The sequence below is a fragment of the Phasianus colchicus genome, chromosome 9 (assembly GCF_987193195.1).
Source record: "Phasianus colchicus chromosome 9, bPhaCol1.hap1.1, whole genome shotgun sequence".
Lineage (NCBI taxonomy): Eukaryota > Metazoa > Chordata > Aves > Galliformes > Phasianidae > Phasianus > Phasianus colchicus.
In genome coordinates, this window is record NC_143444.1 from 16,278,306 (window position 1) to 16,292,202 (window position 13,897).

General features: G+C 38.4%; 2 protein-coding genes across 4 annotated transcripts in view; both read left to right on the top strand.

The window, feature by feature from the left end:
• The window catches only part of ARHGAP29 (Rho GTPase activating protein 29), a 74,701-nt gene extending 62,217 nt beyond the window's left edge, over positions 1–12,484 (top strand). For 2 of the 3 annotated variants that reach the window (XM_090146325.1, XM_090146326.1), the window contains 16 exons: positions 378–488; positions 612–692; positions 984–1,172; positions 1,399–1,536; positions 2,027–2,217; positions 3,942–4,108; positions 4,591–4,719; positions 4,892–4,990; positions 5,745–5,908; positions 6,166–6,354; positions 6,518–6,655; positions 8,494–8,726; positions 9,351–9,657; positions 9,742–9,850; positions 10,161–10,280; positions 10,622–11,520. In XM_090146325.1, the coding sequence (XP_090002451.1) occupies positions 378–488; positions 612–692; positions 984–1,172; positions 1,399–1,536; positions 2,027–2,217; positions 3,942–4,108; positions 4,591–4,719; positions 4,892–4,990; positions 5,745–5,908; positions 6,166–6,354; positions 6,518–6,655; positions 8,494–8,726; positions 9,351–9,657; positions 9,742–9,850; positions 10,161–10,280; positions 10,622–11,520 (3,264 nt within the window). Of the gene's footprint in view, positions 1–377; positions 489–611; positions 693–983; positions 1,173–1,398; positions 1,537–2,026; positions 2,218–3,941; positions 4,109–4,590; positions 4,720–4,891; positions 4,991–5,744; positions 5,909–6,165; positions 6,355–6,517; positions 6,656–8,493; positions 8,727–9,350; positions 9,658–9,741; positions 9,851–10,160; positions 10,281–10,621 lie in introns of all 3 variants that reach the window. The other variant, XM_031614869.2, reaches the window with a different exon arrangement.
• Positions 12,485–13,368: 884 nt separating this feature from the next.
• Positions 13,369–13,897, top strand: part of ABCA4 (ATP binding cassette subfamily A member 4) — a 79,865-nt gene continuing 79,336 nt past the window's right edge. Inside the window, exon 1 of the mRNA XM_090146324.1 lies at positions 13,369–13,459. The gene's annotated coding sequence lies outside the window, so the exon portion shown is untranslated. The remainder of the gene's footprint in view (positions 13,460–13,897) is intronic.

The window sequence follows — 13,897 nt, forward strand, 5'->3', positions numbered from 1 at the left end:
AAGATTCTAGGACATTGAGGAATAGATTGGTTTTTTGTTTGATACAGAATTGAAATTGATTTATAATGCAACTCACTGTAAAAGGTCTCTTGTATTTTCTCTTCTCATCCTCGATGAAAATTTGGATAGATGTTTTTTTTTCCTCTTATGTCTTCTATGTTTTGTAGTTTAGACTTGTAGGCTTTGAATTTTCCTAGTAAAATGAAATGTAAGTGAGAAATCAGTCGCTTTCAATGTTCGTATCTAAATGACCTCCACACACACATTAATACTTCATTAAGCAAGAGGAAGTCTAGTTCAATTTTACTGACATTTATGATGTCAGCATACCTCTGCATTACCTAAAATACTAATGTTTTTTCTTACTGTCATTTTAGGATTATATGCCATTCCAATCAATATTCCTTAATGCTTTTCAAAATGATATTGAGAACAATCAACTTCGGCAACAAACAGCTGCTGCTCTCCAGTCTAACAAGTTTGTGCAGGTAAGGCTACAGAAAATGACAGTTATTTTTCAGATTTCTAAGAAGTTTTGTAACAGCACAGATTTTTTGAAAAACAAATTTTCTGCTTCTAAGTCTTTTACATACTCAATGTTTCCTATTTAGCCTCTTCTGGGAAGAAAAAATGAGTTGGATAGACAAAGGAAAGAAATCAAGGAGCTTTGGCAGCGTGAACAGAAAAAAATGGTTGGTATTTTTCATATCTTATAGTGTTAAATCTCAAATTCTTCAGAAGGTTAATTCTTTCAAGCGAGGCTGTCTCATGTTACGTGCTTCAATTCACGTTTAGAATCTGTAGGGTTTAGTTATTGTAGAATGTTACTACCAATTCTACAGCATATTCATATTTGTAAGAGGTTAGTTTTCTATGACTTTGTTTAAACTACAAAGTACAGATCTGTGTATAACATCTTAAAACATTAAATAACCAAGAAAAGTTTAAATCATTATTTTGCTTTTTTTTGTGGCAATCTGCAGCAAGAGCTGGAAGCTTCTCTAAGAAAAGCAAAGTTGCTATATACACAGCGTCAGGATGAATATGAAAAGGCCAAATCCTGTACTGCTCGTGCTGAAGAGGAACATCTTAGTTCAAGTGGAAGCTTTGCAAAAGATGTCAGCAAGCAACTGGAAAAAAAACGAAGGCTAGAAGAGGAGGCTCTTCAAAAAGTACAAATTTTTGTTACTTATTGGTTTTGCTCATGCTTTCCCACTGAGATCATCTGAGCAAGTGTTCTGTTCATAATTCTTCACTTTAATCATGCTATGTTCACTTAGGCTTTTATCCTAAACGAGAATCTTCCATTACAGGCTGTGCTTTGTGTGTGTGCTTATAGTTTTTCTCCCTTCTAGTAGCAAATAGTCCATCAACCCTTTTTACTTGTGTTTTGTCTAGGCTGAAGAGGCCAATGAATACTATAAAGCAAGCATGGCAGAAGTTGAAGAAAAAAGAAGTGATTTGGAAAGTTTTAAAAGCGATGTTTTAACGCAGCTTCGGGAACTTATTTACCAGTGTGATCTAACTCTTAAAGCTGTAAGTATGCTTTTTAAAATACAATTGGCAGTAAGGCGACTTGGCCTAATTTTTAAGTAGAGGTATCTGCAGATTCTTAAGGGTGAAAGAAAACTGCCATACCACCGACATCCACCTCTGATATCATGGATAAACATAATGAGGTAGAGACATAACTTTCAGAGCAGCCCTTGTAACATTCCCTCCAGAGGGTGAAAATTGCCTTTTTGGTAGCAATAAACCATGCTGTTTATCCTATTCAATCCAAAGTAGGAAACCACTGGAACTCTTTGCTACTTGCTGTGTTTCTTAAGCCAGAGAAGAAAAGAGAAATACTGCCTCATAAAAAGCATCTGCAGTAGACATCCAGGAATCCTGCACGAAATCCACTCCTACAATTTTTACTATTTCCTAGAATTTTCTAGTAGTTTTCTTTAAATTGTCTTGATGCTCATTTGAGAAATACCTAGTGAGTGATAGACAAATACTGGAATATTTCTTCTTCTAACAGGTAACGGTTAACCTGTTCCAGCTGCAACATGCACAGGTTGTATCTCTTCCAGTGAACTGCCAGTCGCTCTGTGAGAGTGCCAAACTTTATGACCCTGGTCAGCAGTATTCAGAGTTTGTGAAAAGTTTGCCAAAGGAAGGTATTCGTATTGAACCATGTTCTTTTGAAACCCAGAGCTCCCAGATTGATGGGTGAGTCTCAAACTAATGGTGATATTTGTTTGCTTTAGAATTAAATGCAAGGCATAGATGTTTAGCAGTGAAACAGAACTTTTGGAAGAACAAAACGAATCCTGGTGTGTTACCATATTTTAAGGTATTTTTCTTTTACACATTTTTGGTAATTGACTACTATGTATTATGTTGACACTGAAATATGACTTAAATTCCAAAACAGTGTCACTTTGCACATTAAGACTTGCAAAAACGTTAACAATTGCTATGTAAGGATTCACTCCTTACTGCTTTAACATAGACACTAGTTAGCATTAAAAAAGAACAACTGCTGAACTCTGGTGTTTACTGGTGTGGCAGTAGTATTTGATACTCAGTTTTTGAAAAATCTGAGGTTGTTCTCTTCTTTTGACTGCCTTACTGCTACTGTAAATGTTTAGGTTTCGAAAATTTCAGGAAGGAAGTGATGTTGAATTTTTGTCTCATGCAATAAAAATTTTAAATATTTCCTCCAAGTGAAATGGTAGCTTTTATTGTTAATCTATTAAAGGTATAGCTAATAAAATAATAAAAACAAGACAAAGATTTGTGTCAGCATTCAAAATGCTTTGTCTACCTTGAACTTGTAAAATAGTCATCCTGGCACCAAAGTGTGAGAGTGTCCATTCCAATCTGTATGTTTCACAGTTCTAGGCAGGAAAGTGTTGTATTGCTTTTCAAAAGAGAACTAAATACAAAAACCTAATACTTGAGTCAGACTTGTACCAACAAAAGCCAGGAAATGCTAAGTTAAAGCAGAGATTCTTTGTCCTTGTCTCTCAACTTCCTACCTTTTAAAACTGATTTAGACTGTATTCATAAACTTTAACCTGGGGATGTAACTAGGCAGCTCCCCAAGAAAGCTTGTTAAGTATGAAATCTCTGACTTTTTATACTCTTCTACCTCTTACTGCATAAGAATCATACAAGATTTTTCTCTTCCCCTCACCCTTCCCCTTGTTTTTTTTGACCTGGCCTTGTGATTCCTTGGGATCTTGAAGTGATCATTTTTATTTTTTAGATCTACATTCATTTAAGTGACAGTAGCTTGGGCAAATGCATGTTTTAATCTTTTTCAGTCTATTTCCTTCTGGTGGATAGAGTAGAATTCATTAAGCAACAGTACTTGGCTAGTAGGCCTTTTTGTTCACAGGGTACTTTACATTGGTTAGACTTAACTGTTTCCTGTCCACATCTTGAGAGCACATTTTTACAGTGGATTTAGATCTCTTTCAAGTTCAACATATTTGCTGTTTTTCTTGTTTTGTTTGGTGTTTTTCTTATTGTTGCTCTTTTTCAGGCGGTTTTCTGCAGTAGTACCTGGCAAAATTTTAACCTCTGTATGTTTATTTGTGAACAGTGGGTAATGGCTGGGCAGAGAATCTTTCAGAGGAAAGTGTGAGAACAGGATGGAGTAGCTACTATATTATTCTGGTCTTTAAACAGATTTGCTGTATTTTCAAAATCTGAAAAATAAGCCCTTAAACCTTGCAGAGATCTGGAAGATGAAAGAAAAAAATACATATACTTAATTAAAAATAAATTGCCATACTGCTTTTTAATTTTGGCTTTACTAATGACAAGGCCAATACAAATGTTCACAAACAGCAGTGTAATGAAAGATGTTTAGTGCGTTGGGATGGAAAAAAAAATCATTTAATTCTGTATTATTCATGCTTCTAATTATTTTCTTCTTTTTGAAGGGTTTTTAGTAAGCAGTCAGCCAACAGTATCCATACATCACACAGTAACTTATCTCAGTGTTCAGGAGACTTTCCAACCCAAACGTTAGATGATGTGGGAAGTCCAATCTATCATCGTTCCCAAAGGATTGGTGAGAAGAGATCTTCCAGCAGCACAGATATCCAAGGTAGCTCTATTTCAGCTAGAGTTCAGTCTTTAAATAAAAATACCACGAAAAACAGGTGCTTGATGACTCGCCATCAGAAGCAGCACCAAAGGGGACAGAGTTTGAAGCCTGAAAGCAGTTATGTTCTCAGGCATCAGAAAAAAATGGAAAACTGTATGCATAGCTTAGATTATCTGACCAGAAAGGTGAGGTGTAACTCAAACAGCAGGTTCTGTTAAACTCAATGTATTGAATTATCTCAATGAATATAAACAATTTGATCATATATTTTTTTGTAAATTTTATATTGATTTTAGCTATTCTGCAAAAGTATAAATATCAAGTTCTTTGAAATTCATTTTTTTCATACTGAAGTTTTTACAGATATGTATGCTGTTCATGTAACTGTAGCAATATTTTCCTATTTTGAATGTAACTTTTTGTATAAGAAGACTGTCATTTTGTTCTTCACATTTGTAATTGGTGGATTTTATTTCTAAAAGTGATGAGAGGGCCACCGCCATTCAGATCGTGGTCGGTTGGAAACCAGAGTGGAGGAATGTGCAGTGATTCTGAAAGTGCAGGGGGAAGCAGTGAGTCACGATCTATGGATTCTCCATCTGCTAGCCCAGGTACAGCTACAGTTACTGCTATACTAATTTCTAAATCTTTACTTTGGAGTGTTTAAAATTAATGAAGATGTTGTTGTTAATTTAGCAAATGTTGGACAGTGCCTATAATGACAATGAGCAGGTGGGTGAAAGTGATATTTTGAGCTTTCTGAATTTTTCTGTCATCTTCTAGGGGATTTCAAAAGACGGCTTCCACGAACGCCTTCTACTGGTACTATGTCATCTGCAGATGATCTTGATGAAAGAGAACCACCATCTCCTTCAGACTGTGGTAATGTTGTTTCCATACCTGAATTCCCATCTAAAAGATGGCTGTTGTCATGTAGTGTGACTCTTCTCTTTAATGAACTCGAGAAAAATACACTAAATGTATTGTGATTGCCAGCACAATTGTTTAATCAGTGTTTGAGCTTTTAAGAAGTTTTCAAGGCAGTTAAACATATGCTTTAAATTTTTATCTGTAAAACAAAGGATTTTTTTTTCAGTTACTGATAGCTTGGGTCAGTCATGAAAAGCACCATTTGGTATTGTGTTTTAGAACACTTTATATATTGTTACAATGTTATCATAGAGGATTGAGAATTCATTTGTTGTTTTTTTTGTGGTTCGGAATGGGTTCTTCTGTGAGTGTGTATTCTTACCTTCTGTAATGTATATTTATGAAGTCCTTCCAAAACATTACAAGCCAAACTGTAATCACCTTTCTTATTCTAATACAGGATTTTGAAATAGATAGAATGAAACTTCTATGAATAGTTGCCTAATCTGTGACATTACTCCAATTAAATATCCAAATATTTTCGCATACTAATGACAGAGGAGAAAACTGACATACTTAAAAATGAAAAACTGTTTAATTCCACTTCTGTGTAAGACAATATGATAGTTAATCTGTTATGCAGTCTGTTACAATGTTTTGCTTCCTTGTGATTTTACGGCACAGTTCTTTAAAAAAAAACAAAAAAACAAAAACAAACATATCTCGTTAATAGATATTACAGTGACTGAAACAAAATTATTTCCAGGTTTAAATGATCTGACATCTGAGACCGCAAGTTCTCCAGGACCTTTTAGAAACACAAATATGTCCAAAGCAGCACAAACACACAAACTACGAAAGCTGAGAGCTCCGTCTAAATGCAGAGAGTGTGACAGCTTAGTGGTATTTCATGGAGCTGAGTGTGAGGAGGTAAGTTGAGAAGTATTTTAAATTGCTACTTTGAATTTATGTGAAGTTGAGAATTTTGTAAACCTTTTTCTATGTAAAAAGTACAGACTGTTTGGGTCATAAAATTCTCATGATCGAAGACATCACTGACTAATCTTGTTTGCTTATGGGAATGACAAATCTTTGTTTTTCCTTTCATGTGGGGTGGCAAACACCAACGATATTTCTCATGGTGTTAGATTGTGTCATACCATGTATTTTTTTTCTCTCCCCCTTAGTGTTCACTTGCATGCCATAAGAAATGTCTAGAGACGTTAGCTATTCAGTGTGGACACAAAAAACTTCATGGTAGGCTTCACTTGTTTGGAGTGGAATTTGCTCAAGCTGCTAAAAGTGTCCCTGATGGCATTCCTTTCATCATCAAGAAGTGTACATCAGAAATTGAAAGCAGAGCACTGAATGTCAAGGTATGGTCAAGTTTGTTTATAAAAACTTAACATATAGAAATACTTGGGGAGAGGACAAAAAGAAGTCACCTTTCAAGATGATAATTTTGTACTGTTAATCTTATCTATGTTATGCTCTTGCTTATCAAATTAAAATTGATTTGTACTGGTCTTTTAATTTCAGGGTATCTATCGTGTGAATGGAGCCAAATCAAGAGTTGAAAAGCTTTGTCAAGCTTTTGAAAATGGAAAGGATTTGGTTGAGCTCTCAGAACTTTATGCACATGATATTAGCAATGTTCTCAAGCTGTATCTTCGCCAGGTATGTGCTTAAGAGGTCAAATGGAAAATCAATGTAATATAGCATATGTCTTCAGTTCAATCAGGTAATAGTCCTTTTAGCAATCCTGCAACTAAAGGCTGTATGAATGCCTTGTGTATTTGCTCTAGAGTTTCTTAATTTTTTTTATAGAGCATATGATAGGGGCGGAGAAAGCTGTGAGATTACTGACAGCTGGTATTACAATCTAGATTCTGTATGGGCATGATGTTGTCCCCGCGATAGAGGCGCGTTCCGCCGGGGGCTAGCCATCTACCCTTGCTAGGGCCATTGCAGCACAGACACCAATATGAGGATACAGCAAATGGCATTTATTATAGCGCGACGACTCCTTAAGTGCACCTCTGGCTTCGTCTATGCCCCCTTAAGCATACGTCATACGTCCATCACAGAGCAGGGGAGGTCCTACCGTGTCACATCCGAGTCCTCATTAACGCCTACTACAACAGCATGATGTGTCTTAAATGCCAGAACCATTTACAGAATTAGCTTTTATTCATCTGTTTGCGGTAAAGCCAAACCTTTTAAAACTTTCGGTTGCTGGATTTGCGTGTTTCATGTGTACATTAAAACATCCCCCTCTTTTGCTTCAAAACGCAAATGGATACTAAGATCTTGCAGTTAATTTATGCTGGTGAAGATCCAGTGAAACATAATGGCCTTGATGATGTCCTTATCATGGAAGGGCTATACATCTTTTTCTTTCAAAATGAGAATGTAAAGCTTTAGGGTTACGTTTTCCATCAAGGTGTACCTGATGACTGGGATGTTGCCCTGTGAGAGTACTGAGTCAGTCAAAAAAAACTTGTTGACCCTGAAAGGAACATTTCCTAGGTGCATGGTTAGGTCCCATCTCTGACACTAGTTGTTAAAAATGAGTCCTCTTGGGAGCATTCCAATCCCATGATCAGTATTAAATTAAGTACTTTTGTAAAGCTACAAAGATTAACTGGCTATCTAATCAAATCAAAAGATAGTGTATTTTATACGACTTACTGGAGTAGTTAGAGGTGTTGTGCTGTATTTTGAATATGGCTTAACTCTAAAAAATAGTTAACATGTTTTCTTGTCTTATTACTTCCTTTGTAGGTAATCTGTTATTTTGTGGTGTTGTTTTTTTTTTAAGGTAAACCTGCTCATTTTAAATGTAGGAACAATACTAGAAACCTGCAAGACATTTTAGAATCCTGATTTAAAAACTATTTGATGCTCATTATTAATGCTGATTATTTTAAGCTTTACTATTTTTCCTACTTTTTTGCTTTTTTCTAAGCTGGCACAAGGCAAATAACCAGTCTAGATTTGAGTTTGTTTTCCTTTCTAATTCTTTTTAGTTTATTAATATTCACTTTGTAGTACATTGCTGTTTTACTGAGACAAAACTTCAATCTTTTTTTTAAAATAACTTTATATAACATAAAATCCAGTTAGAAAACTGGAATATGCACCAAACTGGATATCACATATAATATACTCTCAAAGAAAAGATGAATAAATACTGTGTTTTATCATGTATTGTTCTGTATCTGCAATGTAATCTCTTCCCTCAATCATCTTGAAATCTAAACCTGTGTTAAGCGCTCAGTCTTGAAGCTCTCTTGTAGCAAAGTTCTAGCAAAAGATGTATGGAAGGAAGTATAAGAAGGAGTTTCTTTACCCAGATTTTCCTTATAAACTGTGGTTTGAGCTACTAAACAAAGATTAAAGATCTTCTAAAAAAAAAAAAAATACACTAGACCAGACAAGGTTAAAGAAAAACTGGAAAGAAATAAAAGTTAAAATTCAGGCTTAGTAGTTTCTGATATGTTTGTTTTCTTCAGCTTCCAGAACCCTTGATTTTATTTCGGCTTTACAATGAGTTCATTGGACTTGCAAAAGAAAGCCAGAGTGTCAGTGAGGAATTGGATGCTAAACAAGCTAGCCCCAAGTCAAAGAAAAGACAATCAATCTGTATTGAACTGAATAGAATCATCATTAAAATCAAAGATCTTCTGAAACAGCTGCCTGTACCAAACTATAACACTCTTCAGTACCTTATTGGCCACCTTCACAGGTAAGAAAAGACTTCAACTGCCAGTTGATGCTGAAAGTTGATGTATGCAGCATAGTGTGCATGAGGAAACTCCTGTACCTTTTGAATGACAGTAGAATATGCATTCTGTGTACTTGCCACTGTTTTTTCCTAGAAATAGTTATGTGGTTTTGCGCATGCTGCAGTTGTGTTCTTTGGTCATATTCTACATCCTTATGCCGAAAGAGAATGTAATGGTGCTTCAAAAATAGTATAAGTACTGTTATAGTTTGTCTAAGCATAAACCCAACAAACTTAAATGTAGATCTTTGAGTCATCACATTACTAGATTCTAGCCTTTGTTTCCCAGTCTCCCTTCCCTTTCCTCCCACCACCCTCCTCCCAACTCCTCAAAATTCCAGATAGTCATTAGTGATGCTAAATAAAGTGTTAAAACACCACACCCTGTGTGGAAGGGGCTTAGTCTGTGTTCCTGTTAAGTGTTTTCTTCAATGATGATTCTGCCTGCTACCCATCCAAACCCACCTTAAGTTTTTTTTATTGTCTTTTAGCCTCTTCAGATATAAATGAGAATTAGTGTCTAAAATATTTCTGTAGTAGTAAAACCCTCTAATTCTTGTGTTTTTTTCACCTCTCCTTATGCAGGGTTACAGAACAGTCTGATGAAAATAAAATGTCAGCTAGCAACCTCGGCATAATATTTGGCCCAACTCTGATCAGGCCACGCCAAACAGATGCTACAGTTTCTTTATCATCACTTGTGGATTATCCATATCAGGCCCGGGTGGTGGAGCTGCTCATAACATACTATGAGAAAATATTTGATGTTTCATTGCAACCATTTCTGAGCACATCACAGACTGAAGAAAATGCCATTACAGTCAGAGTTGCTTTATCAGCAGAAGAGAGGGAGCCACAGCAGCAGAGGAAGTCATTTGTTGCTGTAAAGGATGTGAGTCACTTCTCTTGTACTTTTCTGGGGAGGAATGTCTTTTTCCTTGTGCTCATTTAATTTTGCTCTGACTTCTGTTAACAGGGTGTTCTAATAGCTCCAGGTGAAAACAGAGCTTCAGAAACAACTGCATTGCTTTTGGAATCAAACAGTAGCAAGAATGCAAAAGAACAAGTAGATACATCTGTAACTGGTTAGTGGGCTTTTATGTAATGAGTTGGTAAATAAGTAGCAGTCCTGGTTTATTCAGATCATAGTGCTTGCTGCTTTTCATAAGCAGATCACATCTTTTTAAGGGCTTTTAGTTAAAAAAAAAAAAAAAAAGAAGGGAAGTGTTTAAAGAATCAGTTTAAAGTAATTGTTAAGAGAACACAACAGTGAGCTGTTGTGATTTCTCTTCAAACAAAATAAATAAACATGTGGAGACTGTGTTTCTGCATTCTACTATCATGCTATGAACCAATATTGAGTAATTAATGTGTTTTGACTATTGTTTCCTCCAGAACATGTGTCACTGCAACTTGGTGGAGCTAAATCAGAGAGCTCTGGAAAGAGTAATTCTCCACTAGAATCATCAGCTTCCAACACTTTGGACATTCATATTTCTGCTCCAAAAGAGTCAGGTATAGTGCAAAATCTGGAAGTGTTAAAATCTTAAAAATGAAAAATAAATAGGAATAGTAAAGCACTAGCAAAAAAAAAAAAAATATATATATATATATATAAAAAATAGTGTGCTGTCTCTGATTTCTTCCTTCTTCGTCACATCTGTACATTATCTGTTTTAACATTATTGAAATGCTAATGTTTGGCTATTGTGGGATACTCTTAGTAATGAGTACGGGATATGCCTAAAAGCTGTTATCCCATTACTGTACCAGCTGTGAAGGGGTCACTAGCAAAGCTTGCATTCTGTTTGTAAAAATTCCAAAGACTTGAGTAACATCTATTTATGTGTTTCTAGGTGATGCTGTGAATCCAGCTTCAGGGAAAGAAAGCCATTCTTTTGTTTCTGCGGGTGAAGAGAGCTGTAAAGTTAACTTATTTCCTGCAAAACCTAATCGTCAAATTACCAAAGTTCCATTGCGGGTTCCAAGGACAAAACCAGCTATTCGCCCCGTGAGCTTACCTGTAGACCGAATACTTCCTCCTTGTGTTTTGAATGAGAGAAATTCACGAAATGCAGGAGCTGTAAGTCCAGAAAAGCTCGGCAGAAGCCCTACTATTGAAGAAGTTTCAGAGGTTAAGGCACTCCCTGCTGTCAATACATTCTGCAGACTTTCTTGTTGTGACACTCAGATGCTGCAAAAAACCTGGGACAAGCAATATAAGCAGTATGATATCACAGCAAGGACAGCAATGATTGTGACAAATGTGCCCCAGGAGAACCGAGCACTTGAGAGTGGAACTGCAGGTGCCTTATCTTCATCATGTAGTAACAATTCAGCTAATGCCATTCTTCCTAATAAGCCATATTCTCTTTCTGTCAGGTCAGGAAGGACAGCAACAGATGGGAGCAGTTCAGATGCCCATCCTCTTGGTGCCTTCAGGGCACCAAGAACACTGCAACCACCCCCAGGGACATTTTATAAACCACCTCCTAACAAATCCAAACAAAGTGAAAAGAGCTCAGTAGAACAAGCTAAAGCTTGTGCATCAACCAGTGCTAGCTCTGTGCTTCAGCAGGATACTGTGAAACTGGCTAGGAGCTCTGCGCTTCCATCAGGCAATCCTGGACAGAGCACAAATGAACAAAAAACTGGCTCAGAGGATACTCACTCCACAGATCTAAAGCCTGCTTACCAGAGACTAAGGCCAAAAAGGATCCAAGAGCTAGAACACAGGGAAGCTCACTTTGTATAGGGTGCAAATTCCTCTTGGACTGAATGCAATGTGTTGATCTTGCCAGGGAAAGCTTCACTTTGACCCTTTATCCTTTGCTTTCCCTTGAGAATCCTACTTTTGTGCCATATGGGAGTTATTTTTTATATATGTTGCCTTTTAAAAGTGGGGGGGAGGGGGTGTGGAATTGTAATGGTAATGAGTCAATTTTTTTCTTGTAATTCAGTGGATTTTCATAAAGATTTATTGCTTCCCCAGTCTAGATACAGCAAATGGATTCCTTGAGTAAGATATATAGAGCTTCATTTCATTGTATGGAATGAAGTGCTTAACTATAGAGGAATGACTATCACATGTAGCAATGAAATGACCTATTTTTCATAATAGATGTTGTTAATAAAAATTGAAGGCCTGGTATTCAATGTCTAAGCATAAACCAAAGCTTGTGCTTTACTCTATAAAAGCATTTGTTCAGTTTTCTAATCTGTGCAATTAAGGCTTTGCTCCTGAACAGACTTACATGCTGGCCAGCACGGCCCATTATTATGTATCATATGTGTATATTTAGGCAGACGTGGTTATCTGTTGCCGGTTCTCTATGTTGTCACTTTAATATTTTTTTTTTGTTGTACAGCAAGGATGCACTTACTGAGCTTCTCCGTTCAGAAGCAGCAGTTGAGCCACATCTGGTTTCTTGTGTAGCTTAGTGGGTGGGACGAACGTGCACGGTCCTTTTGTAGGGGTGCCCTTGTGGGGGGACTCAGCTGCGGTGCTGTCTCTCCCAGCAGACTGGAACAGCGGCGGTTTGTGTGCTGTAGATCAGTTTCACCTTAACCTGGCGCGACTGAAATGAAGAGCATGGCTTCCAAGTTTCAGCAAAAGACCTGAAAATAACCAAAAACCTACAGCAGTAGGTGCATTTAATGGTTTCCACTTTGTATTAAATGGTTTTTACGTGTACACTGTTGTATTGCTTTGAAATATATTAACTTGTTAACAGTTCGGTGACTCTGGTTTCTCTATCTGGGTACCTTCTAACTCATTGAAACACGGACCGTTGTCCTTTGCGATGGTAAGTACTTTGTACCTCTTCGGGGGCGGGGCACGCTTCCCTTAACCGGATTACCGTTAACCTGACCGTTTCTAGCGTTTTAGCGCTGTAGTTGCTAAAGACGAGATTTCTGCCAGTTGCTGACCCCGCTGTGAGGCTGTGCGGGGCGGCGCGGTGAGGCGCTTCCCGCCCGCGAGCAGCACGCCTCAGGGGGCGCGCGGCGTGAGGGACGTGAGGGCCGTGAGCCTCGCGGGAAGGATCGGCTTTCCTTTCGACTGACTGGAAGCGTTTCTGATGGCCCCCCGCTCGTTTCGGTTCTGATGCAAATTTCTCCAGGTGTTGTTTCGAATGGTCTCTGCACGACTAATTGCTGCTTCCCGCCCGCCTGCCCGGGCGGCGGCTCAGTCGGCGGGGCGCGGTGCGAGCGACCCCGCGGCTGCTTCGGGAACCGTTCTGCGCCGCGCTCGCTCGGTAATGAGATTTTCTGAAGTTGTACCGCACTGCCTCATCCCTCTTAAAGCTTTGGCAGAGCACAATCTCCGTAATTCCCTGACCTAATTAGTCGTGACAGCTGTTTGTTTAGCAGGGCCCCTAAAGCCGCCAGAGCTGCCCTTCTGACGGCATCTTTCCAAAGGCAAGTTTTGTTTGCATCTGAGGAAAAAAATCCTAGCGGAGTATCAGCTTGTGAGGAGACAGGGCGTCGTGCCGGTGCGCTCATTCCAACAGAGCGGGAGGATTTTTATTCAGGAACTGAAAGTTTTGGCTTGCGCTGTCCTGCCCCGAGCGCAGGATTAAGGCAAGCTCCTTATGCCGAGCGGTGTCACTGGGCACCTGCAGCACGGCTTGCTTTGCAGCAGAGCTGGGCGTTCCTTCAGAAACCTCGCTCTTCCAGCAGTGCTCACACATGAGGTAAGCTTTTGAGGTGAAGTTCCCAGTTTTTGTTGCTTGTATTTAAGAAGTCCTTGTTATGCTTGCAAATCCGTGAATTAATTGGCTTTTGTAGTAGAGGCCTGAATGGGTCATCCGAAGGCTTACAAGAAACGTCCTGTACATGCTGCTAGTGTGTGTTTGCTGTATTTTAGTTTAGATCATGTTTTTATTTTTTAAAGTGACTCCTCTACACGCTACTATGGTTCACAGCACAGGGATCCCAGAGCACGCAAACCTGAGTGGTTTGGGATGAGGCTGCACTGAGATGTGCAATGGCAGTGCCCCATGTGCTGCAGCCGTTCATTGCCTTCATTCTGCATTCAGGAGCTCACCTGAAGTTACGTGCAGGCACCACGTCTGGGCACTGGGCTCTGAGCTCTCGCTGTTCTGCTCTACAGATGTGCTTCTGTCAGGCCA